Source organism: Ascaphus truei, chromosome 3, assembly GCF_040206685.1.
Source record: "Ascaphus truei isolate aAscTru1 chromosome 3, aAscTru1.hap1, whole genome shotgun sequence".
Lineage (NCBI taxonomy): Eukaryota > Metazoa > Chordata > Amphibia > Anura > Ascaphidae > Ascaphus > Ascaphus truei.
The window spans coordinates 320,749,161-320,776,302 of NC_134485.1; the positions used below are offsets into that span (position 1 = coordinate 320,749,161).

The following is a 27,142-nucleotide window of genomic DNA, read 5'->3' on the forward strand; positions in this document are numbered from 1 at the left end:
GGGCCTTCAACTCTTCCAGCCAGGGCATTATTGGCCAGAAATGCCCTGTTCTGAGGGGATTATTACTTAATTATAAAAGGTATCATATCATTTTGTGTTGCCTTAAAATGCATTTCCTGGAACATATTACCTCCTATTTTTTTAAGAGGTGAATGTGATATTTCCTTTTCTTTTCGTGTATCAAACTTTTTCATTATGTTTTTTGTCATACCATTACAGACATTGTCACAATTACTGCACAAAATTAATGATATGCAAACCTTGCTGATAACCCTTTTTACTTTCTTCTTTCCCACAGACGTTCATCCTACTCAGTGTCCCCGACGTCAGAGTGACGTGACTGGTTACCAGTAACCATAACTAATAATGAGTGTGGACCCTTTTGGGTGGGAAAGCCGCCACCCCTCCCCCCCCCCCCCACCCCCTTCTTGTTCGTTCTAGCACCTCTTTTTCTTTCAAATATATTTTCCACCTGTAGCTTGTTGATCCCGTTGATGTATTTGAAAGTTTCTGTCATACTGCCCCTTTCCCATCACTTGTCTAAGCTGTACAAGTTGAGGTCCTTTATAGAAGCACAGACATTGATGGTAGATAAGAACCACTTTTCCCCCTTTCCTCCTCTGGACCAGAACGTCACAAATATTTCCCACAGTGGAGGGATGAGTTTGCGTGAATTTCTCTAAAGTATTATTGTGAAGAGGTATGAAATGGAACAGAGCCGCAGGCACACAAGATGGCCAAGTTAATCATCGTGTTTATAAATGGCAGCTCCCAGGACCTCTTTGTCACTTTTCATTAATCCATTTACTTTGAGCTTTCACATCAGTGGCTGTATTCTGAAAAGGGAACTGTGTCATGTGTGCATCCTGTATTTAACACAAAAAAAAAAAAGACCAACAGGAAGTGGGATTGGTAGCCAGAAAAAAAAGGCTGTTTTTAGAGAGAGGAAACTAAAGACATTAAATGACGTGACTGTGCACAGCCCTGTTATAATCAAAACCAAGAGCAGAGGGAGTCAAAGAAACATCCAACTGAACGAAGGGGCAGATGTGAAGAGATCAGAGACGAGAGCTTTGGAAGACAACCTGGACGGATGAGTAAGGCTTTTTGATGAATTGTGTCTCAGCAGCAGCTGGCTCTGTCTCACCTGAAGCCCTGTCCAGGTAAAGTTCAAACAAGATATTCTCAGTTCTGCTTGTCAGTTTACAGTATGTCTGGAGTCTGACTCTGATCTTAAATTGTGTGCAGAGCAAAGCAGATCTCTGTGTTTACTCTTACGTTCTTGCTTCCACACTGAGTGGTAACTAATTTGACGGACATGATAATAGAGTACACTGCCAGCATCCGTCTGTCCTTCCACTCTGTATCTAAACATCTGGTTAAAACCTCAAACTATGAGTTATTACTGAAACAAAACACACGTTGGTTTTTTTTTACTAATGCAGCGCAATGTTTGCTTAAATGTGATGTTTTGAATATGATCGTGTTGTTTCTGACCGTAGCTAACTTAGTACTCCTTTTGTGATTTATTCACTAGGCATGAGTACAGCACTCCAATACAATGAAAGGTGAAATAAAGTGGCGTATAATCTGAAAAAATGACTTTCATTCTTCCATTCTGTTGACCATGTACACATCACTTTGCAGCTCAACAGTCCACATTACCAAATTACTGAATACGATAAGAAACATGGAGATAAAGTATATGATCTTTTTATTGATAAAATACAAACCCTGCATACAAAATATTATAAGTATAAGTGTGGACTAAAATAACAACATTGTATCATTGCATAGAGAGATTACTTGCAATAGAGAGATTACTTGCAACCTAGTAGAATAAAAAGAGTAGAACAATTGAGAATCATTTATGTTAAGGAATCATTGATTATAGTAATAATTAATTATTCTGCAAGGAACAGTAAAACATAACCCTCTTTTCTCAGGTCAAATCAGTTTCACTTAGGACCAAGTAACATTCCAATTATCTTGACAAATGTTTACAGCGTTGTATCATGTCACACATATTCAGAAACAAATATTGTAATCAGTAGAGATTAGCTAATACATTTAACTGTGTGACCGCCAGCGGGTCCAATTGCACATTACTAAACCTAATATATTCCTGGAAAGCTCAACCAGGACATGTTTACATAAGCCACCATTATCTTGGAGACAGATGTAGGGAACGGTGGTCCAACTTTAATCTGTAATACCTTAGAAAACATCAAAAGTATTTTATGTCTGTACAGTTGTTCCTGAACGATTCGGGGGAGATGCACAAATCTCTAATAAGGGGGTATTCATTCAGGCAGCAATCCCATTATATTTATATATAGTCGGGGCACACAATAACTGTAATAATCCAAAAGATTGGAGCGGGTGATGCTGCTAACATACAAAACTGTACAGGAGGCAAAAAAGCAGGCACCAAACGGTACAATAAAGTGTCTTTGCTACTGTAGCTCAACATTTCTTCTTCCCAAAGAGCTAGTAAAGACACATTTCTTGTACTATTTGGTGTTCCTGCTTTTTTGACCCATATATATATACATATATATATATATATATATATATATAATTTGTTTTTTAGAGGGTGGAAGCTGCTGAAAAGAATGCAAGTCTTCTAGAGTGATCCCTGGGTTCCCGAGATACATAACTGTGAAGTTACTGGCACTATTTCCTCACAGGGATCTAAATGTCCGTCCAATAGACAGCAGCAACGGATGACGTTGTGGCTTCCTATTGGCTTGCGGAACATGCAAGCTTTGAACGGCCATTTTGTTTCCCCTGGAGATACAACTAAGACATCAGTAACTTCACTGGTATATCAGAAATGGGGACGTTCCCTGAGCTGAAAATAGCACACTTCAGCTCCGGGGAACTCCCTGGTTCCAATCCCGTAACAAGATGGGGAGACTACTGCTTTAACATGGGCTCCAGCTCCGATTACTCCTTTTCAAAGCTTAGTGAATCCTGAACTTTGGGCTTTTTTACAGACCTGTGTAACCCAAGTAGTCTGGTAGCTTTAGGCTGAGTCCCCAGTGGCCACAGCTGCATGTGAGTCAGAGCGCCTGGCGGCGCATGCACAGGTAAAAGCCGTGATCTGCGGTCTAGGGGTAGTGATGGGATGCGCGGGGTGTGTGGCCATGACAGACGAGGCGTGGCCATGACAGACGGGCGTGGCCATGGCGGTTTACACTAGCTGCACTTCCATTGGTTGCCCGCCAACCATGTGATCGCGTCACCGCACGGGAAGACAAACTTCTTGTCTTCCCTTCCAGCGGTCGCGCCATCGCGCTTTGTGCTCAATCGCACACACACCTACTGGGGCCTGCCCCATAGAGGCCTGTGCTTGGTGTGCGGCGCGCACGCAATGGCATGTGCAGCCGCTTACACCGGGGACTCAGCCTTAGACATTGTCACAGAATTCGGTTCATTTTCTTCAACTTGACGTTACTGCTTTGCTTTTTCCTTTTCTTATAATCGTGTGGCAGTAATGACATTTGTCCCGGGCATCCTACGAACTGGGGGCAAATAAAGGCAGATTTTGCGATGAATTGTCGTGGCAAAAAAAGGCTCCCTGAATTACTGGTTCTTCTTCCGTAGAAACTCACTGTTCTGTCTTGTTTAAACATGGGAGACACCAGACTAGCACACAAACAATTGTAGTCATTAACATCAAGATTAGGAACTGTCGTTTGATCTGCCTCCCTTTTAAACTGGAGATAATGGTATTATTTTGCTTCGTTTGTTTGTGTTTAACAGGAAGCTTCCGAGTGCTTTGCAACTTCTAGAAGTAGCAGCTCTGAGATTCTAAACTCATCTAAACTCTTAGCAATAATGATAAGAATTATTAGTGCTACTATGTTACCATCATATTTCATAATGCAGTCCAATTTGGGATACAAAAGGAATCATATACATATTTACTAATAAACATTATTAAAAGTAGATAATCACAAAGACTCTGATAGGTCGCTGCTTAGAGCTTTCAATTTTTACCTTTTGTCTAGGGCATGTAATAATTTGTTGTTATATTTATATTAACGTACTGCACTAATGAATTCACAGCTTTTTAGTCAGTGATAATAAAAATGAGCCTCTTAGAAATAAATGGTATTTTAATAAATAAGGCAATGACTACCAAATAGATTTTTAATATAGGAAAACAAAACCCCTTTAAAAATCTCCAACTCTTTTTTTAATTCTTGTTTCAAAGTAAACTTTTCAGATTCGCCAATAAACGATATATTTATGGGACACTGCTGATTAAGGGGCTAGACTTATCAGTACATGATGTATCAAGTCTCAATTTGATCGAGTCTCAATCACTGACTCCATCATTCAGGGGATCCAGGTCTTGTTGGCTTCAGAAGAGTCTCGCTCTCTATCATAATTATTGGGGTCCTTGCCAGCTAGATCCCTAACAGCCCAAAACACCCATGCACCCTACGTTTTATCATCTGAGATGGCTGTTATAGGGGACATCACTGCCTGAAGCCTCCCTGGTAATAATCATTAAAAGCAACTGCTAATGAAACATTGAGTTAGAACAGGAGTGGGCAACTCCAGTCCTCAAGGGCCACCGACAGGTCAGGTTTTCAGGATATCCCTGCTTCAGCATAGGTGGCTCAGTCTTTGCCTGCCTCTGTGCTGAAGCAGGAATATCCTGAAAACCTGACCTGTTGGTGACCCTTGAGGGCTGGAGTTGCCCACCCCTGAGTTAGAAGGTTAAAACAAGCTTCTCTGCACACACTTAAAAGCAGTTCAGAGTGCGTGACTGTAGTTCTCCATCATTGCCAAAATCTAAACAATCTTGATTCCTGAACTGGCTTCCACAGAGACAGCTGGCTGCCTTAATTCAATGCCAGGAAGCTATGGACATCCATATATATATATATTTCTTTTTTTACGTCTTAAACAACACTGACGGAATTATGAGTGTAAGAATCTCGGGGCTTTGGCATTCTTTTATTCCAGCAATTGTGTTAGATTCAAAACAACAGGGTGTGGCAGTCTGCACTGAGTTTACTTTGGTAAGAAAAGAAGAAGAAAAAAAACGGCACAAATAATGCATATTTCCCTGCCCCCCTGAGACATTTTTGCAGACTGGAACTCTTATAGTTGTTTATAGATAGAAATGATAAGAAACCCCAGCAGACTAAGCATATGAGGCAATAGCCCTGGCAGGCTGGGCCCCCAGCTGTTGACAGTAAATGTGAAACGTTTTTGTTCTGATAACTCCTGCAAGTTTTCTGTGATTTATTTTTTAAAAGGCCATCGCAGCTGATAAAACGAGTTGAAGGAATATTACATCCAGCTGAACCACTGCCTATGTGTAGCTGAGTGTGAACACACAAAAAAAGAATTGTAGCCATTCTGGTCCCTTATTTCATGTTAAAAAAAAAGAATATGTTGATACGATTTAGTGGACCTTTTAGTGGATATGTTGGACGTTTCAGTGAACTTCATACGGTTCCTGCAAAAAAAGCCCCATAAGTTTCTAAAGCCTGTATACTGTAAATCAGTGGTCGCATCGCCAACTCCAGCCCTCAACATGTCAGGTTTTCAGGATGTCCCTGCTTCAGCACAGGTGACTCAATCGGTGGCTCAGATGACTGAGCCACTGATTGAGCCACCTGTGCTGACGTTACTAGTATTCTTTTTTGATTGTAAACCTAGTCTCCTCTGAGGGTCCCTTGGACTATCTACTCCTGCTAATTCCATTGCTGCTCATTGTTCCAGTATCTCTGGGCAATATGTCACTTTTACGCTAAGGTCATGAAAATATATGCTCGGAAAGAGAAATCAGACGAGGAGCAGCAGCCAAAAGGTATCGGGGAACTCGAAATAGGAAAATAGAAAAAAATACTTTATTTAGATCATTAACATAGATACAAAAATCCTCCTACGAGTTTCACACCGCTATGGCGCGTTCTCAAGGGGAAAATACATGGTGCAGATGTTATGAATACGTGTAAACTGTTCACACCGTTATTCTTTTATTGAATTCTAATCATATTTGCCGTTAAAATGTATCTAACATTTCTGCTTCTACTTCTCAATATTTTCTAATCTGGATGCTTCAGAAATCCGGTTGATGAGAACACAGGAGCATGGATCTTTTTTTGCATGCTATATTGTGTAATTGTCTTGTTTCATATCTTCCTTCTCCTAGCAGCAAAACAGATCATTATAAAGCGGCAGTTCACACACATCGCCATTGTATTGTACTACTTACTTTAAGAGATCTTTTCTTGCCATAGCCAACGCTGTTTTTATATTTCAAATCCGACACTGCGTTCAGGAGATTTAAGAGTTTGAAATATTAATGTATGCATGTATGTCTTTATTTATATAGCGCCATAAGTGTACATAGCGCTTCACAGTAGTAATACACGTGACAATCATATAAATAACAAATAATACAAAAAACAGATCATGGGAATAAGTGCTTCAGACATAAAAGTAACATTTCGGAAGAGGAGTCCCTGCTCCGGGGAGCTTACAATCTAATTGGTGGGGAGAACAGTAGGAGGGCGTCATATCGTTTATAATAGCCATACTGTGAAAATTATATTTTTTTGTAACCTATATTATGAGACATCCATGTTGCGTCAAATACATTTTAGGATTAATCCATAGCAACTTCATTCAATCTTTTCTGGGTTTATATCGGGGACGATGTTGACGCACTGTCTACTTCTTTTGTGACAGAAACACTCTAGCATGCTCCATTTCTGTATGGCAATTCTGTTTTTGTCTTTTAAACAACACGTGTGGCGCTGATTGAGACATGTCAGGATAGTAGATAGGTGCACACACGCAGTTTTAAATGAGATTCCTGTGCGACAATTTTGCACCAAAACGTTGCCTGCGACGTTTAGTATATCGGCCTCTTTAAGGCCACGATTATAGTGGCAGCGACGGCGCGGAGAACAGACATCTTCTATATGAGGCCGCCCATAGAGCGCGCGATTCTCGAGAAGACAAAACATTTTGTGTTTACCATGCGACGGTCGGGTCACGTGCACGGTTCAACCAATGAAGACGAACCCCTCACGTGACGTCACGTGCCCCGTTTTTGCCACGCCTCGGAGCGCAGTGCAGGTTTCGTGTGAACGACAAACCCCCGCTCTCCGCCGTGCGCGCCCGGCCTCTATAATCGCGGCCTAAGAGGTTGAGAGGAAGCATACAGATGTAAATACAACTGTACAGATCTGTGAGAGGAAGCGGTGTTACTGCTGCTGTGTGCCACACATGTTTTTGTGCTGGCTCTGTAAAACCCTTGGTAAAGTTCAGGATTTGGGCTGCCCTGAGTAATGTCCATAGCACTATTTACTTGGCCACTTGTCTCGGCGATCACGCAAGTGATAGTGACGCACTAGAAACTAGCGAAATGAGACCTTTCGCCACAGCCGCTCAGCCACCGCCGCTCAGCCACCTAGGACAGTCAGCCGCCGGCCGTTTAACCCCTAAGATAAGGGGTTAGCATTAGGGGTTTTATGGTAAGGGGTTAAGCCTTTTAGGGTATGGTTAGGGTAAGGAGTTAAGGTTAGTGGTTTTAGGGTAAGGGGTTTGAGGGTAAGGGGTTAAGGTTAGTGGTTTTAGGGTAAGGGGTTAATGTTAGTAGTTAGGGGTTTTAAGGTAAGGAGTTATGGTTTTTAGGGTAGAGATTAGCATTAGGGGTTAAGGTTAATGGTTTTGGGAAAGGGTTTAACTGGTAAGGGTAAAGAGTTAAGTTTAGGGTTTTTTAGGGGGTGGTAAGGTTATGGGGTTATGATATACATTACCTTGGGGGCAAAACGTCCGGCGTTTAAATGTCCCGGTGGCTAAATCGCAGTGGTGGGGGATGAATGGTCCTAGACACGAAACTAGTACTGTAGGTGTATTTATCAACCACAAAAAGGCCATTTCCTTTCAGGCCTGTGGAAAGGACAGGGAAGCCTGAAACACTAGTGCTGCTTTGGAGATCCATGTGGTGACTATGTACCTCTTATTATTAACCTTGCTATTAGACTTTCTCTATTTGCCTGATTATATTGATTTTTGTAAATTATTTATTTTTAATAAATCAATTTTTTTTGACTGAGGTAGCAAGTTTAGCAAGTGCTGGTTTGATGTGAATATTTCTATGTATGTGTACTGTACCGGATGGTGACGGGACTGGACCCTAGCACCAGTTACAATTATTAGCACAGGCTCAGTGCAAGTTCTGCTTTTTGTATTTTAGACTCTACAGTAACAGTCGTGAGACACTTTCATCATTGCGGACAGAATTGGCTTAGCATTCATTTATCAACAAAGTTCAAATATAAACACTGAAAGATACAATCCAAGCAGCACTTTAATATATGCAGCCTTTGATTACCTTTATTGAAAACCAATTACCTAAGCTGCCAATCGATTAGTTCTCCCTTAATCGATCAGCAAAGATCCTGCGTCGCAGGGTTCACTAAATGGCTGCCTTTCAGTTTATATAAATCCTTCAGTCAGCAGCTACAATGTATTCTTATATTACTATGGTAACATTATCTATTGTTACAGTTTGCAGCTCAATATATAATACCTAATACTACAGAACTATTTTTTTGTTTAAACATACATGATTTTTCACGTTTTGCTGCTTTAAAGTATATTGAATAGGGGCTATTGAAGGGACAAGGTTAAATCATAAATAAATATGAATAGAAGGCAGGGTTCAGTGGTATAAACCGGATTTCCTTTTGCTCGCCATGCACACGGAGATGGGAGTTAACGCTATAAGGACGTGAAGAAGGCGCGCAGATAGTTCTGGGCTCATCAAGGTAATTGGGATATACTTCCTATTACAACTGGTTTGATGCCAAATATATTGTCCTCCTCACTATGATCACTTCAACAATAAATATTTATATTTATAAGACATTATTGATTGTTAAAAGAAAGCAAAGTGCGGCATGACCAAAAGGCCCAGCCTCTCCCCACCCCCACCTTTTCCTCCTGCCCCCTCCCTCCCCTCTTGGTCACCGGTGACACCACAGAGGGGAGAAAGGGCCGGCTGGAGGAATTAAAGGCAGGCAGTGAGGGGCGGGGAGATCATGCCTCTCTTTTCTCAGTGTCTGTCTGTTACCGGCGGGCTGTTGCTGCGGCGGCGGCAGCGGCAGCTGCCCTGCATTGTGGGGGGAGAGTGGGGTGGAAGCGAGGCTCCGTCGAAGCCCTCCAGGAGAGCAGTGTGCACACTGACTAATCAGGCGATCGATGATCTGCGGGGGTAAGGTTGAGAGCCCAGTCATTAGGCCCCCTTCCCCACCCTTGATATCCCTTGTACCCTGTAAGGCCAAGGGCATGGTCAGCACTTACCCGCTGACCGGTGCTGAGCCACACTCACGCTTGTCAGTGAGCCCCTGCAGCTTCAATGAGAGTAGCTTTAGCAGGGGCTCGCGCACACTTCCACAGGCGACAGTCAGATTTAAATTTGCGCGCTGAGGGGAGCGGAGGGCTGGTCACGTGAGCGGTTCGCCCAATGAGGGCGAACCAGCTCTGTGACGTCACAGGCCCCCACCGACACGCCCCCAGATGGCGCGTGGTCTAAGGCCAGGGAAAGCACCCGCTTTCCCTCAGCCTCAGCACGCCTCCGCCCGGCTCCATTCACCCTGGACGCAGCCTAAAACTGAGAAGAAAAGTCTCTTACCAGCCTATCACCCCAAAGTATCGAGGTACCTCAAAGCGGGTGGCCCTTCCTGTCCGTTTCTGGTTCTGGGTCCAGATCGGTGTTTGTTGAGGGTCCAGCCTCTGGTAGGTTCCTGGGTTAGCTACACCCAGGAAGGGAGGTCTGTTCCTTTGGTGCCTTGTTATCAGCACACAGCCATCCTGTGTGCTCAAGAATCTTTGGGTTGAATCCCAGCAGGAGGTGTTTACCCTGTCTGATTAGCCAGGTGGAGACTGGTTAATTGACTAGCTGCAATTAACCAGCTCCCTGCTGGATTCCTCAGACCACTACATTATATTGCAGCCCTATTCAAACAGGGCTAAGACCTTGTTACATACCCCCTCCTCTGTGTGGCCCGGTCGGATGAGGGGGGAGGGATGAGCTCTATGGGACCACTCCTTTTATAGGCAGGGATGCACATTCCGGTGGGTCTGTTCAGTGGAGGGAGCAGCTGGCGAGCAAGCCATAGCAGGGGGGTGTGGCAGCTAGGCTAGTACCCTGTTTGCCACCATAGGGGAACCAGGTGACGGCACGACATGCATGTTAGGCCCCTAGAGGGGGCTGTCCCCAGCATGCCTGCCTTGACCATGGTAAGAAGACTTCTGCACCAGGGTGTTAGAGAATTGGTGCAGTGGTAACAGTGCATAGGGCCTCTGCATAAGAGCTCAGCAGGTTAAAAGGGCAGAAGCACAGTTTAACCCCTTCAGAGACACCACCTTGGACTGAAAAGCAACAACAAATGCATTGTAATACATCTGGCTGTGAAGAGGTATAATAATCAACAATTATGCCCCTGAATTGGGGGTGAGGGGGAAGGGGGGTGGGGGGTCTATTTGTTCACATATTCTGAACTGGGAGGGGTCTCCGGGCAGTAATGACAGTGCACATCAATTTCCAATTCGGGGTAAATGGGAGAACAAGAAGAAGCTGGTGACCACTTCAGGTTATGATGCTGTCGGTTACGAGACAATACACAAGTTATTACTCTACACCAGACTTTAGTGTTCAGGACATGTTACAAACAAGGGGGGAGGTTAATCAGGGGTGCAACGTTTCAGGGGGATACCCCTTCCTCAGGCCCGTTCCCTCAGGACTAAGGAGACCATAAGGTACTTCCCTTAACCCTGACACCCCAACAACCAGAGCAGCACTCAAAGAGCAACAAAATGCACATAGAAAGCTTAAACAGGCAAGCAAAGTACTGAGTACACCAGAGAAAATGTACTAAGCAGAGTTAATCAAACCATCTTGTTAAATGTCCACAAGTCTCTCTTTCTCTCTCTCTCTCTCCTTTCACTGGCGCGCTGCTGCTTTTTAATTGTGGATACAATTAATGAAAGTGCAGGGTGCTAACGGAACCAGGAGGACCCAAATTCCCCCACAACTAATAGTCAAAATATAGAGTTCCAGCACTCACTGACTCAGAAACAATGCGGTATTGTGGGTTATGCCAAAATGATACGTGGTTTAATATTAGCACAAGATAACATTTGGAGTGATGCGGCGCAAATGCACAAACACATAATACAAATATGGTGATGGGGTGAACAATACAGGGATAGGGAGTGGGACAACACTGGGTAAGGAGAGTGTGCATCCTTTGTGCTCAAGAATCTCTGGGTTAAATAGACAAATGTAACAAAAATACAAATTTAGAAAACAGGACAGTAAAATGTGTCGGAAAATGAGTACAGTCTCTTCCCAAGTAAACGGGTCCAATTATTGCTCAAACACCAGTCATTCCATTTTTGATTATTATAATAATAAACAAAGTCAGTTTAAAATAAAAGGGAATACAACAGAAACCTATACTTCACGAATACTCGGGGGAGGGACTAAGGTGGTGATTAACCCCTTATATGTCATAGCGGTTGTACCTCTATGCCATACAATGGGTATTAAGGTAGTTATAGTGTTTTTATTAACCCCTTGGCTACCTTAGTGACAATGAAGGCATGCATCATGGCCACTGTGGTTTCTAAGGGGATAATACATGAGTCTTAGCTAATTTTTATGGCCTAGTCCCTGTTATTCACTTTGACTTTTTTACTTGCTAAGGCAATATAGGAAACCAAAGTGGGCCACTTCAGTACCCTGGACAAATCCCAAAAATTAGCGGTGAACCAGCATTAGGCCTCGGGCATGGTGCCTCGGGCCGCGCTGATCCGCGCTCCTGCTCTGCCTCGCCTGCTCAAACTGGAGCTTTTTTGTGTCCTGGCAGGTGAGGCAGTGGGCGGGGCGGGGCGGGGGCGGAGGCGGAACGGAGGCGGGGCGGGGGCGGGGCTAGTCCCTCGCTCCCATTGGATGTGAGCGGTCACGTGACCGCTCCTCCACTTCCCTGAGCGTCGAATGTAAAATTTGCCTGTCTGCTCAGAATTTCTCAGCCTTCCTGCATACGGAAGCAGCTGCTAAAGCCGCGCTGATGACAGATGCAGGGGGTAAGTGCATCTGCTCAGCACGGCTCAGCACAGCCCTATCTACTATGTCCCAGGCCTTAGGTGAACAAGGTTTAACTATGACCTAAAGACAATTGCGTTATTTGCCGCGTTAACATTATTGGCCAACTGTGGATATGCATTTTCCACACTCCTTTTGCATATAATTAACTCTAACAGCCGTTACAATTAAGAGAAGGCCGTCTTAGTAATAAAGCAAGCCTTGACAAACATTTGGGGAGCTTTGAAGATCCCTTTTAGCAGTTAATGATGCTTTAACTTCAGTTAGTGCATCGTTAAGTAAATAATGGAGTTCTGTGGATCTGGGACTTCCTTTATGCCCTGTAGGGATGTGTCCTGACAGTCACTTCTCCCCAGCTGCACACGGTTTTATACTGTAGGGGTGTGTCCTGACAGTCACTTCTCCCCAGCTGCACATAGTTTTATACTGTAGGGGTGTGTCCTGACAGACACTTCTCCCCAGCTGCACACAGTTTTATACTGTAGGGGTGTGTCCTGACAGACACTTCTCCCCAGCTGCACACAGTTTTATACTGTAGGGGCGTGTCCTGCCAGTCACTTCTCCCCAGCTGCACACAGTTTTATACTGTAGGGGCGTGTCCTGACAGTCACTTCTCCCCAGCTGCACACAGTTTTATACTGTAGGGGTGTGTCCTGACAGTCACTTCTCCCCAGCTGCACACAGTTTTATACTGTAGGGGTGTGTCCTGACAGTCACTTCTCCCCAGCTGCACACAGTTTTATACTGTAGGGGTGTGTCCTGACAGTCACTTCTCCCCAGCTGCACACAGTTTTATACTGTAGGGGCGTGTCCTGCCAGTCACTTCTCCCCAGCTGCACACAGTTTTATACTGTAGGGGCGTGTCCTGACAGTCACTTCTCCCCAGCTGCACACAGTTTTATACTGTAGGGGTGTGTCCTGACAGTCACTTCTCCCCAGCTGCACACAGTTTTATACTGCAGGGGTGTGTCCTGCCAGTCACTTCTCCCCAGTTACACACTGTTTTATACTGTAGCCCTTGTTCTTGGAAGAAAACTATTTTTATATTTCAATCAGAAAGTATCAACCACACATTACTGTATGCTAAGCGATAATGGGGAAAAGCAGGATGCAGACCCGTCTGAGACATGTGAATGTGCTCCCAAGGGGTATTTTTATTTTCTGGAATCAGAAAGTATAAAACATTCAATAACTGTCCCCCAATTGTTATCAGAGTCATTGTAACAATGTCAACATACTTAGGATAACCTCCTGGACATACACATATGCAATATGTCAAGTTCCTTTTTAACCCTGAGGGTGAAATTAATTATCAGCCAGTTGTCACAGTGGTGGTATATTAATGTCTATCCTATGACATCTGATTCTGCTCAAGTTATACTGTAATGAAAAGGGACGCTGCTGCAGGTTATATCACAATAGGTTATCCACAATATATACCAGCCTCCTAACCATCAACAACCAAGTAATGTCACTAAGGGGGATATTACTCTGACAAACCCCACTGACATTGCAAATGCATTGAATGATTACTTTGTGGGGTGTGGTACTAACTTATTAGCGAAACGCAGCCCAAACCACAAATATGAACCTCATTCTGAGAGTACCCCTACAGCCCCACCATCTGCCCACAATTTTCAATTTGTCCCAGTATCTGAAGAGGAGATTACACAAGCTCTCCTCAAATTAAAACTAAGCAGCCAATGTGGACCTAATTTACTGCAATCTAAGTTCCTAAGACTTGGTGCCCCAGCCATTGCCAAACCAATTGCTTTCATAGTCAACTCTATTCTGTCTGCAGGCCATACCCCTAAGACCTCGAAAACTGCCAGAGTTGTCCCAATCAGGGCCGCTTTATACTTTAGAACGACTAGGCACAGTGCCTAGGGCCTACGAACCTTTTAGGGCCTACAATATTTCACTTGAAAAAATACCTAAACAAAAAAAATCACAAAATAAGAGAAAACAGTACATTTTAATTTAAAATTCCTTCGACGTATCGATACCTTTAAATATCGAAACAAAAGTATCAATGCCAAATATCGCTAGTATCGAAAGAAACAAGCAAACTAATTAGCATATCGGACACACAGGCCTCTAGAAATAAAAGTGCCTAAGGCCTACGAAGGTCTTAAAACGGCCCTGGTCCCAATCTTCAAAATTGGGGACAAAAACACTGTCTCAAACTACAGGCCAATCTCTCTTCTCCCAATTCTATCCAAAGTCATGGAAAAATGTGTTCACTCCCAATTAAGCGATTACTATACCGAGACAAATTTCCCTAGCCAATTCCAATCTGGCTTTCACCCCAAACATTCCATGGTAACTACCCTGCTAAAAGTTTGCAATGAGATCCAGTGGGGAATGGAACTGGGACAACTCACTGGTGCAATATTCCTAGATTTTGCTAAGGCTTTTGATAGTTGATCATGTTATCTTGCTAAACAAACTCCAGTGCTCTGGAATAGGGAAGCATGCTTTAAATTGGTTTCAGTCCTACCTATCAGATAGATCCCAACATGTGTCCATCTCAGGCTCTAACTCCAACCCTTTGGATATCACCTGTGGTGTCACGCAAGGCTCTGTTCTGGGGCCCCTACTCTTCTCAGTGTTCATCAAGAATCTTCCTACAGATTGTAAGGGAGCTTCAATACACATGCATGCAGATGACACAATCTTATACACACAACCCTAGCCTCTCTAACCTTGAACAAATACTTCAATCTGACTTTTTGAGACTTGAAAATTTGATTTCCCAAAACAAACTGTTTTTAAACACTGACAAGACTGTAACAATGGTATTTGGGACCAAGGCAAAATACCACCCTAACTCCTGTTACTAGTTTTAAATACTTGGGCATATGGTTTGACTCCCATTTAACATTTGGGATGCACATTGATACCCTGACATCCAAAACCTATGCCAAACTAGCTGTACTTTATATGAACAAATCCTCCCTAAGTCTGCTGGTCAGAAAGCGTATCGCACAGCAGATGCTAATGCCAATTTTCGACTATGGGGACATAATATATGGCTCAGCACCCCAAACCTACCTTAGCAAACTTGACACCCTCTACAATTCAATATGCCGTTTTGTTCTTCAATGCAACTACAACACACATCACTGTGAAATGCTCAAAAGAACTAGATTGGTCATCACTTGAGTCTATGCGCAAAGTTAATCTCTTCTGTCTTGCCTTCAAATACTTTCTGGGCAAGCTACCCATCTACCTGAAAAAACGCCTCACCTCTACCACATGCAGCACTTATCATCTGAGATCTGACTCCAAAAGACTGTTCATGGTCCCAAGGTTCAGCAAAGTATCCGGCCGCTCCTCCTTTTCTTACCGTGCACCCCAAAACTGGAAAAATCTACCGGAGACTCTCACAGCCGCCACCAGTCTAAGTCCTTTCAAAACTAAAGCTGTCTCACATTTTAATCTGGTCTGTAACTGTTACATACGCCTATAATATATTTTATCTCAAACTGTGCATGCAATGTCTTGTATATAATGTATACCCTGTTCACTTATATAACTACATATTTGTAACAACGCATTATTTGTCATCATAACTCTATGCCTGGGACATACTTGAAAACGAGAGGTAACTCTCAATGTATTACTTCCTGGTAAAACTTTTTTTAAATAAATATAGGACTCAAATTATTTTAATTCACCTTAGCCTGTAATAATAACATATATACAGTACCGTCCTTTATATAATGTTTAGAGTCTAGTATCAGTGAAGATTCTATAACCCTTTGAAGTTACCCAAAACCAGATAAGCATTACTCACATTAACACATTTGGGTACCTGGAATAACTCACCCCGTCCCAGTTGTTATCTAATTATGGTTGTAAAACGGTTGTCTTGCGTCCTCTTGGGAAGACAGACTGTCTCCTAATCGTTTCATTACTAGTAACTTAAAAGGACATACCAAACCAGAAAACGTTTACCCCTTCTCTGCTGGAGCAGGGCAGCTTGGTTATTGTTGGTTAACCCCATTGTTGCCATACTGCATACAAAAAGTAATATTTACATGGCTATATCGTCACAGGTGGTCATTTTACGCAGGGCCAGCCTTAGGCTTTGCGCGGCCCAAGGCAGCACGCTGGCAGCCCACCCCTCCCCCACCCCTCACCCGTAAAACAGAGTTAAGGGGACTTACCTTGAAGAGCTGCCCTCCTGGAGTGGAGGGAGCACAAGGCCCACGAAGGCGCGGGGCCCAAGGCAGCACGCTGGCAGCGCACTCCCCCCCCGCCCCCGCGTAAAAAAGAGTTAGCGGGACTTACCTTGAGTGGAGGGAGCACAAGGCCCCCGAAGGCGCGGGCCCAAGGCGGCCATCTTGCTCACCTTGTCCTAATTATTGTCTGTTCTGTATTAATATCTACAAGGTGCAAAACATTTCCAACATGCTACTGTCGTCAATGATCACAAGAAATCAGAATAATATATTTAAATGGTGTGGTTTTTTTTTAGATATACAGGAGTAAACCAGTTTCCTCTCTGAAACGAATTACTGTCCAAGCAACTCAAGCAAATTCTCTCCAGAGAAAATGTCACAAAAAGACATCTGGCTATTTTCACTGGCAGTACTCACTTCTCCATTCAGCTCTGCAACTGGTAAGTCATGTAAACACGTGTGTGTGTGTGTGTGTGTGTGTGTGTGTGTGTGTGTGTGTGTGTGTGTGTGTGTGTGTGTGTGTGTGTGTGTGTGTGGCTTATTGTATAGGTGTGTATATATGTATATGTGTGTGTGCAGGTTATTGTATAGGTATATATAATGTGTGTGTGTATATGTATATGTGTGTGTATGTATGTGTGTATATATAATGTAGAGGTATCTGTACCGTGTTAGCCGAGCTTAATAATCAAACACGAACAGACGATACCGTTCTGTGACTAACGAAATGCTTTTATTTGTGCGAGCTTTCGAGATACACTGATCTCTTCTTCCGGCGGTGTTACAATGGATAAACATAAAATGGTGTTTTACCCTTTGTAACACCACCAGAGGAAGAGATCAGTGTATCTGGAAAGCTCACACAAATAAAAACATTTTGTTAGCCACAGAACGGTATCGTCTATTCGTGTTTGATATATATATAATATATATATATATATATTATTATTATTATATAAGTTTATTGTGTGTGCACGCTACTTTATATACATTATATATATTCAAAAACATTGCCATCTCTTCAGTTGCAGTGCCTTTTTTTAAGGATCAACTAGAAAGGCCATATAATTATAATTATTATGATTGTCCCTTTCTTAGGGTTCTGGCCCTTTTTTTTTTTTTTTTGCTATAAAAATATCACTGCCTGTACTCTAAGGGTCCATAAACTGACAGTTTTGCCATGAAAAATTGCCCGAAACCCCATACAAATCAGGAGTTTTTGCCTCCACCTCTCATTATTTACCAGAAAATTACTTATCCTGTTAAACTCGGGGTGAGATGTTTTCAAAGAACAATTACAGATACAAAAATCTGCACGGTATACGCAGAAATGTGTATTAGATGTGCAAAATTATACAACTATTTCAAGCTCATGCTCAGTATAAATTGGACACGGTAGGAAAGGACAGAGAGAGATTACTCTCTATCCCTTTCTCCCTCTAAGACCCTTAATAAGAAGTGCGAACGAATCACTTGTGGTATAGCACATCAATATCTCATTTTATCAAATATCTTCATTTGCATAAACAATATGCACACAGCACTGATTTGCACAGCTTGAACAAACTCGCAACCAAAAGGCGAAAACGGTTTAATGAATACGGCGAGATGTGTTTCTGTGGTGTAAATGTGCACGGAAACGCCACTCTCGCAGTTTAATAAATAGACCCCCGAAAACCCACAGCGAAGTAAATTAGAGCAGATAATACCTATCCTAGGCTATTTTCTTTTTTTTACATATTGTGCTTTTTCAAATTGAATTTACATTCCATGTTACACATTAATCAAATACTTCAATGTCAAACCGCACAGCTGTTTTCAATAATAAGTTGTAAAGATTGCAATAATGTCAAATAGCGCAGTAACCCTAACTGAAGCAAAGGGTATATTTAGTAACAATCACTTTACTGTTTTTTTTTTTTAAAGGGGCAATCTAAGCGGAACTAAAAAAAATAAATATATATATATATATATATATATATATTGTTTTAATATATGCAGCCTTTGATTACCTTTATTGAAAAAGTATTATGTATGCTGCCGATCGATACGTTCTCCCGCAATCGATCAGCAAAGATCCCACTTCCCAGGGTTCACTAAATGGCTGCCTTGCAGTTTCAATCAGTCCTTCAGTCAGTGTAACTCAGCAACTACAAAGTATCCTTATATTGCTAAGTTAACATTATATATTGTTACAGTTTGCAGCTGAAAATGCTGGGAATATTGGCAACAAATTATCACAGACAGGAAAGTTTTGCAAAAATCTTGCACTGCTGGGGAAGTGTGTTAAAACCTGCTACAGAAATTAAAGGAAGCTCATTGTATTAAGTATTATATTATAACTCATTAAAAATGGCATTGGGTTGAATAAAAAAATTAATAAAAATGTAGTATTATTTAATACTACAACTGATGTCTTTAAAAAATACACACATTTTTAAATAACAATGGTTTCAAATACGTTCTACTACACATGTTTATAATTATAGATAACAGTATGTCAATCTGAAATGTGAATCATTCCAAGCGAGAGAAAGACAAATAATACATGTAAAATATTACATTCAAAGGAGTAGATTGAAAGGTTAGAAGTAAGAGGAGAAGAGAAAAGAAACATGAAAATAAAAACATAATTGAAATACAAACACAAACTGGTAATAACTTCTGTTACATGCAGCATAGAAGAGAATGGTCTATAAATCTTACATGACTATCTCCTAAATACTAATAACTGCAATTTTTAATGGACAACCTTTTTAACGATGGCTGGTCCAGAACCTCTGAAGGGATCTGTTCAATTTGGGGTTCTTATGCATGGGGGCGAGTGGGTGTGGATTTAAGAACAGAAAAGGGCACCAGGGATTTTTAAAATACAAAAATAAAGTTATTTATTGTGAGAAATAACTATGCTCAAGCAGGACTCAAATGTTATAAGAACATTCCAACAATACAATAGCAATTCTCCAATAAGTAAAATCTCGGTAAACAAGAATATATTTCACCCGTTCAGGGGCATCTGATCCCGACCTGGGATAGGAGATACGGGCCTAGGAGGGGGAAGGAGGTATAGGCATAGTGGGGAGGGGGGGGAGGTACGGGCATAGTGGGGAGGGGGGGAGAAGGCGGTACAGGCCTAGTGGGGAGGGGGGAAAAGGAGGTATGGGTCTAGTGGGGAGGGGGAAGGAGGTATGGGCCTAGTGGGGAAAAGTAGAAGGGGAAGGAGGTATGGGCCTTGTGGGGAGGGGTGGAATGGATGTGCTGATCTCAGAGAGAGGTGGGGGAGAAGACGGTATGGGCCTAGTGGGGAGGGGGGAAAAGGAGGTATGGGTCTAGTGGGGAGGGGGAAGGAGGTACGGGCCTAGTGGGGAAAAGTAGAAGGGGTGGGAAGGAGGTATGGGCCTTGTGGGGAGGGGTGGAATGGATGTGCGGATCTCAGGGAGAGGTGGGGGAGAAGACGGTATGGGCCTCGTGGGGAGGGGGGGGGTGAATTAGGTACAGCCTGGTGGGGGTAGAAGGGCTTGGTGGGGAGAAGGGGGAGGGAGAGGTAAGGGCCAGGTGAGGAGGTACGGGCCTGATGGGGAGGGAGGAGGAAGGAGGTATGAGCCTGGTGTGAGGTGGGAGGAGGTACGGGCCTCGTGGGGGGAGGAGGTACGGGAATAGTGGGTGGGAGAGGAGTTATGGGCCTGGTAGGGAAAGGGGGAAAAGGAGGTACGAGCTTGGGAAGGGGGTTGCAAGGGGTGGGAAGGAGGTATGGGCCAGGTGGGGAGGGAAGGAGGTACGGGCCTGGGGGAGAGGGAGAAAGTAGTACGGGCTTGGGAGGGGGAGGAGGGATGGGTCTGGCAGGGGAGGAGTTACGGGCTTGGGAAGAGGAGGATGTACGGGCCTGGTGGGGAGGGAGGTGGATGAAGGTATAGACCTGGTGGGGACAGCGGGGAGAAGGAGGTACATGCTTGGTGGGGAGGGGTGGGGGAGAAGGAGGTACAGACCTGGTGGGGAGGACTGTGACGGAGGTACAGGCCTGGGTGGGGCAGAAGGCGGTATGAGCCTGGTGGGGAGGAGGGGAGAAACAGATATGGGCCTGGTAGGAGAGATGGGGGAGGGGAGGTTGATGGGGATAAGGGAGAGAGAACGGGGAAGGGGGGGTAGAGAGAATGCGGGAAGGGGGAGACAGAATGGGGAGAAATGGGAGGAGAGAGAATGGTGGAAGGAGGGAGAAATAATGGGGGGTGGGGGGGAGAGAATGGGGGCAAGGGGGGAGACAGAATGGTGGGAGAAGAGAGAGAGAGAATGGTGGGGGGAGAGAATGGCAGGTAGAGAGAGAAAGAATGACGCGCAGAAGGGAGAGAAAGAATAGTGGGGGAGAGAGAAAATGGCAGGGAGAAGGGACAGAGAGAATGGTGGGGAGAAGTGTGAGAGAATGGTGGGAAGAAGGAAGAGAGAGAATGGCAGGGGAGTGAGAGAGAATGGCGGGGAAAAGGGAGAGTGAGAATGGCGGGGAAAAGGGAGAGTGAGAATGGCGGGGAAAAGGGGGAGTGAGAATGGCGGGTAAAAGGGAGAGTGAGAATGGCGGGGAAAAGGGAGAGTGAGAATGGCGGGGAAAAGGGAGAGTGAGAATGGCGGGGAAAAGGGAGAGTGAGAATGGCGGGGAAAAGGGGGAGTGAGAATGTCCGGGTGGGAGACAGTGAGAATGGGAGAGAATGGGGGGAAGGGAAGGGAGAGAATGGGGAGGGAGAATTAATAATACAGCATACATGGGTATGCTACCAGACAAATACCATTATAATATTTATTTTTTAATTATGCTATTTGTTGTATATTAATATTATGTGTCCCAGTTTTTCCATTTTTAAAATCTGGTCACCCTAAGTAGAAAGCCACAACGGCTTCCTATTGGCTCACGTGACGGGGGCATTTAGACAACCAGGAAGTAACTGGCGACAGCTTCCCGCGTTTGTACCCCGGGAGACTTGGGGTCCCCAGGGGTAAAATAAACCCAGTTCAGCTCCAGAGACCCCCGGGTTCCCACAATCTGCGGGGTTAAAAGGGAGTTCTCTACGGAGCCCAATGCAGTATAAAAGCTCTCATAGTAACCACAGAATCTAGAGATTAATCAGGATTTTTTTTTTAAATTCTTTATTTATTATCCACATTTTTATAACAGTGAACATACAACACAATATAATACACTACAAAACTGTGCATTATAGTACAATACAATATAAAAATTATATTATACATATATAGATTATATAGATTATTCAATGATAAATACAAACAAACACGAGACAAAAAAGCCAAAATTCGATTAAAATGAAATCTGAAAACAAGTCAACCCCGTGTTTAATAAACCCATTTATCCCTATTATTCCCATTTTGGCAGATGATTCCTCTCTCACATCTTTTCATAATATTCTATTACCAGTGAACTCTTACCATAGCCGCCAGAGAAGCTCAAATTTTAACCTTCTATCAGTGGTTATATATGAGAGTTGCTCCATCCTCATAACCTCCCATACTCTGGATTCCCATTGTCCCATAGTGGGTGCATCCAGTTTTTTCCAGTTGGCAGGGATAGTACATCTTGCTGCATTCAGCATATGTATTAATAGAGATTTCCTAATTCTGTGCCCCTTGACCCCTTCTCTATTTAGCAATAAAATACTCAGATCTTTTGGGATTCTAATCTCGGTAATGTTAAAAATCTGCTCCACTATCCCATGCCCAAAACACTTTATTTCTTTACACTTCCACCTGACATTGAACCCACCTCCCCACACCCTCTCCAGCACTTATCAGACGTTCCTGGAAAGCATTCGTTCAATTTTTGTGGTGTATAATACCACCTGTACATTATCTTATATGCATTTTCCAATATATTCGTCGACATCCAGGAAGAGCTGGCATTACACCACATTTGTGTCCATTCGAGTGCAGAGTATTCCCTACCCAATTAATCATGATTGTTTTTTTTTTTTACATTAAAAAAATATATATTTTTTAATTTATTTTTTTAAAGAGCAGGACAAACTCAGGGGGAGGATACTAATGTTATATCAGTTCAAATAACACTGACTTCTGGAGACGAATACTTGAAAACAAGAAGTAACTTTCAATGTATTATTTCCTGGTGAAACATTTAAAGAAAATAATAAAGAAATGATGGGCTAAGCAACACAATTGTTACACCTAACTTTTCTGAAATGCGGAACCCCAAAGTCTCGCTATATGTCAGTTTCCTATTTTGTTCAAATTCTTAATTTCAATCCCATGCAGTACAAAGGAACTTTCTACAGAGGAAATGCTACACAAAAAACATCTGTGTGTTACGGTTTTTGTTGTTGTTGTCAACACTGACTTTTCGAATAACTTACTGTATCTCCAAACACAAATATTCAGATATGACATAAGTAGACATAACAAATATATATATTTGGGAGTTGACAGAGAGGGGTCTACAACAGGATGTTTCTGAGACATCTCCAGCAGCAAAGGGAAACATCACTGAAAACATGTCTGCCGTGCCTTCTGTTTCTCCGCAGTGGCTACTGAATGGACTTGTGTCTGCGATGTGCCTTCCTGCAAGGAAGAGACCTGTGTTGGAAAGAAATGCTTTGTGACTGAGATTGTAGAGTCTGATGGCCACAGGAGAAGAACAAGGGGCTGTTTTAATACCAATGTGATGGAGCATTGCTCTTCCAGGGTGAACGGAAACATGAACGTGGTTGTGGAGTGCTGTGCCTCCGACTTTTGTAACAAGAACCTCACCACCCATCTGTCTGGTACAGTTTCTCTGGTAGTATTTAAAGTGTTGATATTCCCCGCTGTACATACAGATGTTTCTGATTCATGTTTGATTCGGTTATTGGGAGTTGGGGGGGGCTGAGATTGTCAAAAAAAATCTTTACATTGGTGAAATATGCCTTTACAATAAAGGGAATCTGTTTAACGCCCCTAATGCTATACATTTTCTAATATCTGTTGATAAAGGTTCCCACAATCTAATCTACGACGTCAATGGCATATTAAGTCATCTCGTGTGCCTCAACAATCTCCTTTATAGGAGGGGACTCTAATCTATGTACCTCTTCAAACACATGAATATAAGAACCAGCACTGAAACAGAATATTAAAGCTGAAAACAAAAGGGGTTTTTTTTACCTTTAACTTCTTTTTAGATATTTTGGACACCATAATAAAAGAGGCTTTTTGTTATTACACCCAGATTTTTTTTCTGGTTTGCAGCTAAAGGAATGATCTGTTTTCATCCCATCAGGATCAGCATACTATAATGGGGTTGTATGTTTGGGGTACTTTATTCTATAGAAGGGGTTGCAATCCATTTTACATTTACTGGATATTAAATATCTATATGTTGTTCTTTATTTTTTATTATAACTATTATTTTAGTCCTATGTTGTCATTTAGCGTGGTACACAAAAAGAGCCTTAGAATAACTGTCATGTTGGTCCATTACAACCTATAACAGCCTACAACAAACCAACAGTTCTCCAGGTCCAATACAACTACTAGACCTACACATACTATAGTGAAAAGAGAGCCACAAGCTTGGTACCTGCATCAAAGCTATGAATTAATATGGAAACACACATCCACTATTATTCTGTATCCAGCACTAGTCCAAAAATTTCGATTTCTGGTGCAGAAGGCGTGGGGTCGTTGGTTCAGGGCTTTTCCGCGCTCCCTCCAGTCAACTTGTTGTTGACAGTGCATTCATGAATACTGTCCCGCTCCTGTGCTCAAGTCAATATTACTTCCGTGGGTTCCGAGGAGCGAGGCTGTAATATTCATGAGCATGTCGGCATAAAGTAGTTGAGCAGTTGGAGGCGGTAGCAATGTTGTGAGAGCCCAGGTTCTGCCCCCCCACCACCAAGTCACTCTCTCTTCGTCATCTCCCACTCTCTCCCTCTGTATCACTGTATTATTCCAAAGTTACCAAAAGACCAGCAGATGGAAATACAAAACCATGACTGGATCATATGTTGACCAGTTCGCAGGCTGCATATAAAAAATATACTATCATATTTATTATTAGCAGATAAAAGTTCAGTTGTCCCAGTACATGTAAATGGTAGTTTTTTAATTTCTCTCGATAGTAGAGGAGAAAGGTCCTGATGCCTCAGTGACGAGCCTCGTTCTGATGACGGTCCTCCCCTCACTGCTCATCCTGCTCCTTCTATTTACAATCTTGTTCTGGAAAGTGAGGCAGTGCAACAGGAAAAGGTCCTTGGCCAGAGTCAATGACTTTGGTGATACAGAATTTCTAAAGGCATCAATTGTTGGCGACAGCACATTGGGGGTGAGTACTTTGAAAGTTGGGGCAGGCTATATCCCAGGGGAATAATAAATATTATGTACAGGTGTAGCCCAACTCACCTTCCTCAGAGCGGCAGAAGAAAAAGCAGCAGAAGCCTCATGTTTGTAAACGGGCTACTTTTCCCACAGCCGGGATTGTGCCGTCTGTTTCCTCCCGGGCAATTATTTTAGCGCACACAATATGTTTAGTTATTGCCCTGCTCTCCAGTGATAAAGTCATTTGTTTTCTGAACAGCACTTCCATGTCTGACTGAGAGCCAATTATCAAAGGGCACATTGATAAGATGGAAACAAGGCGGCACCAACCACGATAAATCCCACCCTAAACTTCAAGATGTAACCTCCGATAAACTTCCCAAACATGAAGTCCTTAATCGGCAAGCATTAACTTGTTCAACATATCAGTGCCATGAAATAAATTCAGCCTTACTATATGTGGAACGCCAGTTAAGAAAGTGAAGCGCAAATTACTTCATGCCCTCATATCTCTCAAAAATCATGAACATCATCAAATATATACTTTCCAGCTACTCGATTAGACGCAGCTCCAAAAGATCGGACGGTCCAAAAAGTCCAAGTAGAAATTATTTGGGCACGAAAATCTCTCTGGGATGTAATTACAGGTGGATCAAAGCCTTCTCTGTGGGGGATGACGTTCTTAATTCACAGTAGATTAGAAGATGGGTCCTCGGCATACTGTATATTGGAAGAAAAGAGAAGAAGAAAAATACATTGTGTAAAACCATTTACTGTATATAAAAAGGATAAAACTCATACATCCAACTCACAAACGAAGGTGAGTAAACCGCCTTTAGGACGTATAAAGGTCGCCCGAGCCCCCGTTGGTTGAGGTGTCGGTGTTCTCCCAGTGCTCCGCTCTGCGCTTCTATAACAACCTCTTACAGCTCCCCGGTCGTCACTCAAACGGTCTCCCGACGATGTTGCAAGGATTCCTCAGTGCTTCATGTATATCTGTCTCTCCAATCACCCTACGCGTTTCACTGCTTACTTGCAGCTTCCTCAGGCACTCCTAAATTGTTCTGTCTCCTGTCCTCACTTTTAAAGAGACATGCAGTGAAACGCTCTTGCACTGACTTTTTGGACAGTCCGATCTTTTGGAGCTGCGTCTAATCGAGTAGCTGGAAAGTATATATTTAATGATGTTTCATGATTTTTGTGAGATGGACATGAAGTCATTTGTGCTTCATTTTCTTCACTGCCGTTCCACATATATTAAGACTGAATTTATTTCATGGCAATGATATGTTGAACAAGTTAAAGCTTGCCGATTAAGGACTTCATGTTGGGGAAGTTTATCGGAGGTTACATCTTGAAGTTTAGGGTGGGATTTATCGTGGTTGGCGCTGCCTTGTTTCCATCTTATCAATGTGTCCTTTGATAATTGGCTCTCAGTCAGACATGGAAGTGCTGTTCAGAAAACAAATTACTTTATCACTGGAGAGTAGCGCAATAAATATTGATCATTTGCCTCCCCCCAATTAATAATGTTAATTGCAACTAAAAGTAAAGTAACATTTTGACTTTCAAAAGTTAATTTAAAATATGTGTTACAGTATCTGATATAAAAAAAATTAACAGGTGTCAATCACCTAGTATTAAAGGGTCAGACCCACATAAAGTGGCAGGCAAGCATGTTTTGTAACAACTTATCCATGTAAGATGCAATGAAACGTAAAGTAAAGTTGTCACTTGCTTCCTAAGTAAAAATGGCTACATTTCTATTCTCTTCGGGTCCATGTAATTCAAAACTACATATGGTAATTGTTTTTCCACATTCTCTCTTCGGCTAGTGATGTCTGGAAGGCGTTAAGGTGTATTATGGCATAGCACTGATTTTACAAAAACTGGAAATAATTATAAAAAGTTTTACAAATATTAAACAATATATAAACATTTGACTGCTATTAGTTCACTTTGGTGACGCCCTACACAGATAAATTAAAGATATAAAATCAATATCGGTCAGACAACTCCAGTCCTGTTTTTTAAACTCCTTTCCCTTAGCTTTCTTGCCCTTTAATCTAACTCTTCATATTTATTGAAGGACGACTGGAAAAATCTGAGTTAGATGACAGGTCTGACAATTTTAATTTCACATTACAGAAAAATACCCCTTGTGAGCACAAAATCTGCAACCTGCTTTTCCCCATTATCTCTTAGCATACAATGCTTCCACTGCACAGCCAAGGATTCTGGGAAATGACATGCAAATGAGCACACATTGTCACCCTTTACTTCATGTACATTTCACATTACAAATGGTTTCATTTTTTGAGATGGTACAATACATATTGGTCTATTTAAAATAAAATAAAACATATTTGTCTCTATGTGTCTGACTCTATCCTCTCTTTTAATGATGTATCACTCAGAAATATCTGCTTGTAATTGTAAAATTGTGGGGGTCAGGTGAATATTTCCTCCATTTGAAATAATAGGTCTGAATCAA

The 27,142-nt window shown here is 42.6% G+C and overlaps 1 protein-coding gene across 4 annotated transcripts in view; it reads left to right on the forward strand.

Annotated features, from left to right (window-relative positions):
- The first annotated feature begins 358 nt into the window (after positions 1 to 358).
- ACVRL1 (activin A receptor like type 1) overlaps positions 359 to 27,142 on the forward strand; it is a 65,460-nt gene continuing 38,676 nt past the window's right edge. Inside the window, exons 1-4 of one of the 4 annotated variants that reach the window (XM_075591174.1) lie at positions 359 to 1,163; positions 16,635 to 16,778; positions 22,878 to 23,117; positions 24,456 to 24,655. In XM_075591174.1, coding sequence (XP_075447289.1) covers positions 16,712 to 16,778; positions 22,878 to 23,117; positions 24,456 to 24,655 — 507 coding nt within the window. In that variant the 5' untranslated portion in view covers positions 359 to 1,163; positions 16,635 to 16,711. Of the gene's footprint in view, positions 1,164 to 16,634; positions 16,779 to 22,877; positions 23,132 to 24,452; positions 24,656 to 27,142 lie in introns of those variants that run through there. The other 3 variants (XM_075591173.1, XM_075591176.1, XM_075591175.1) reach the window with 3 other exon arrangements.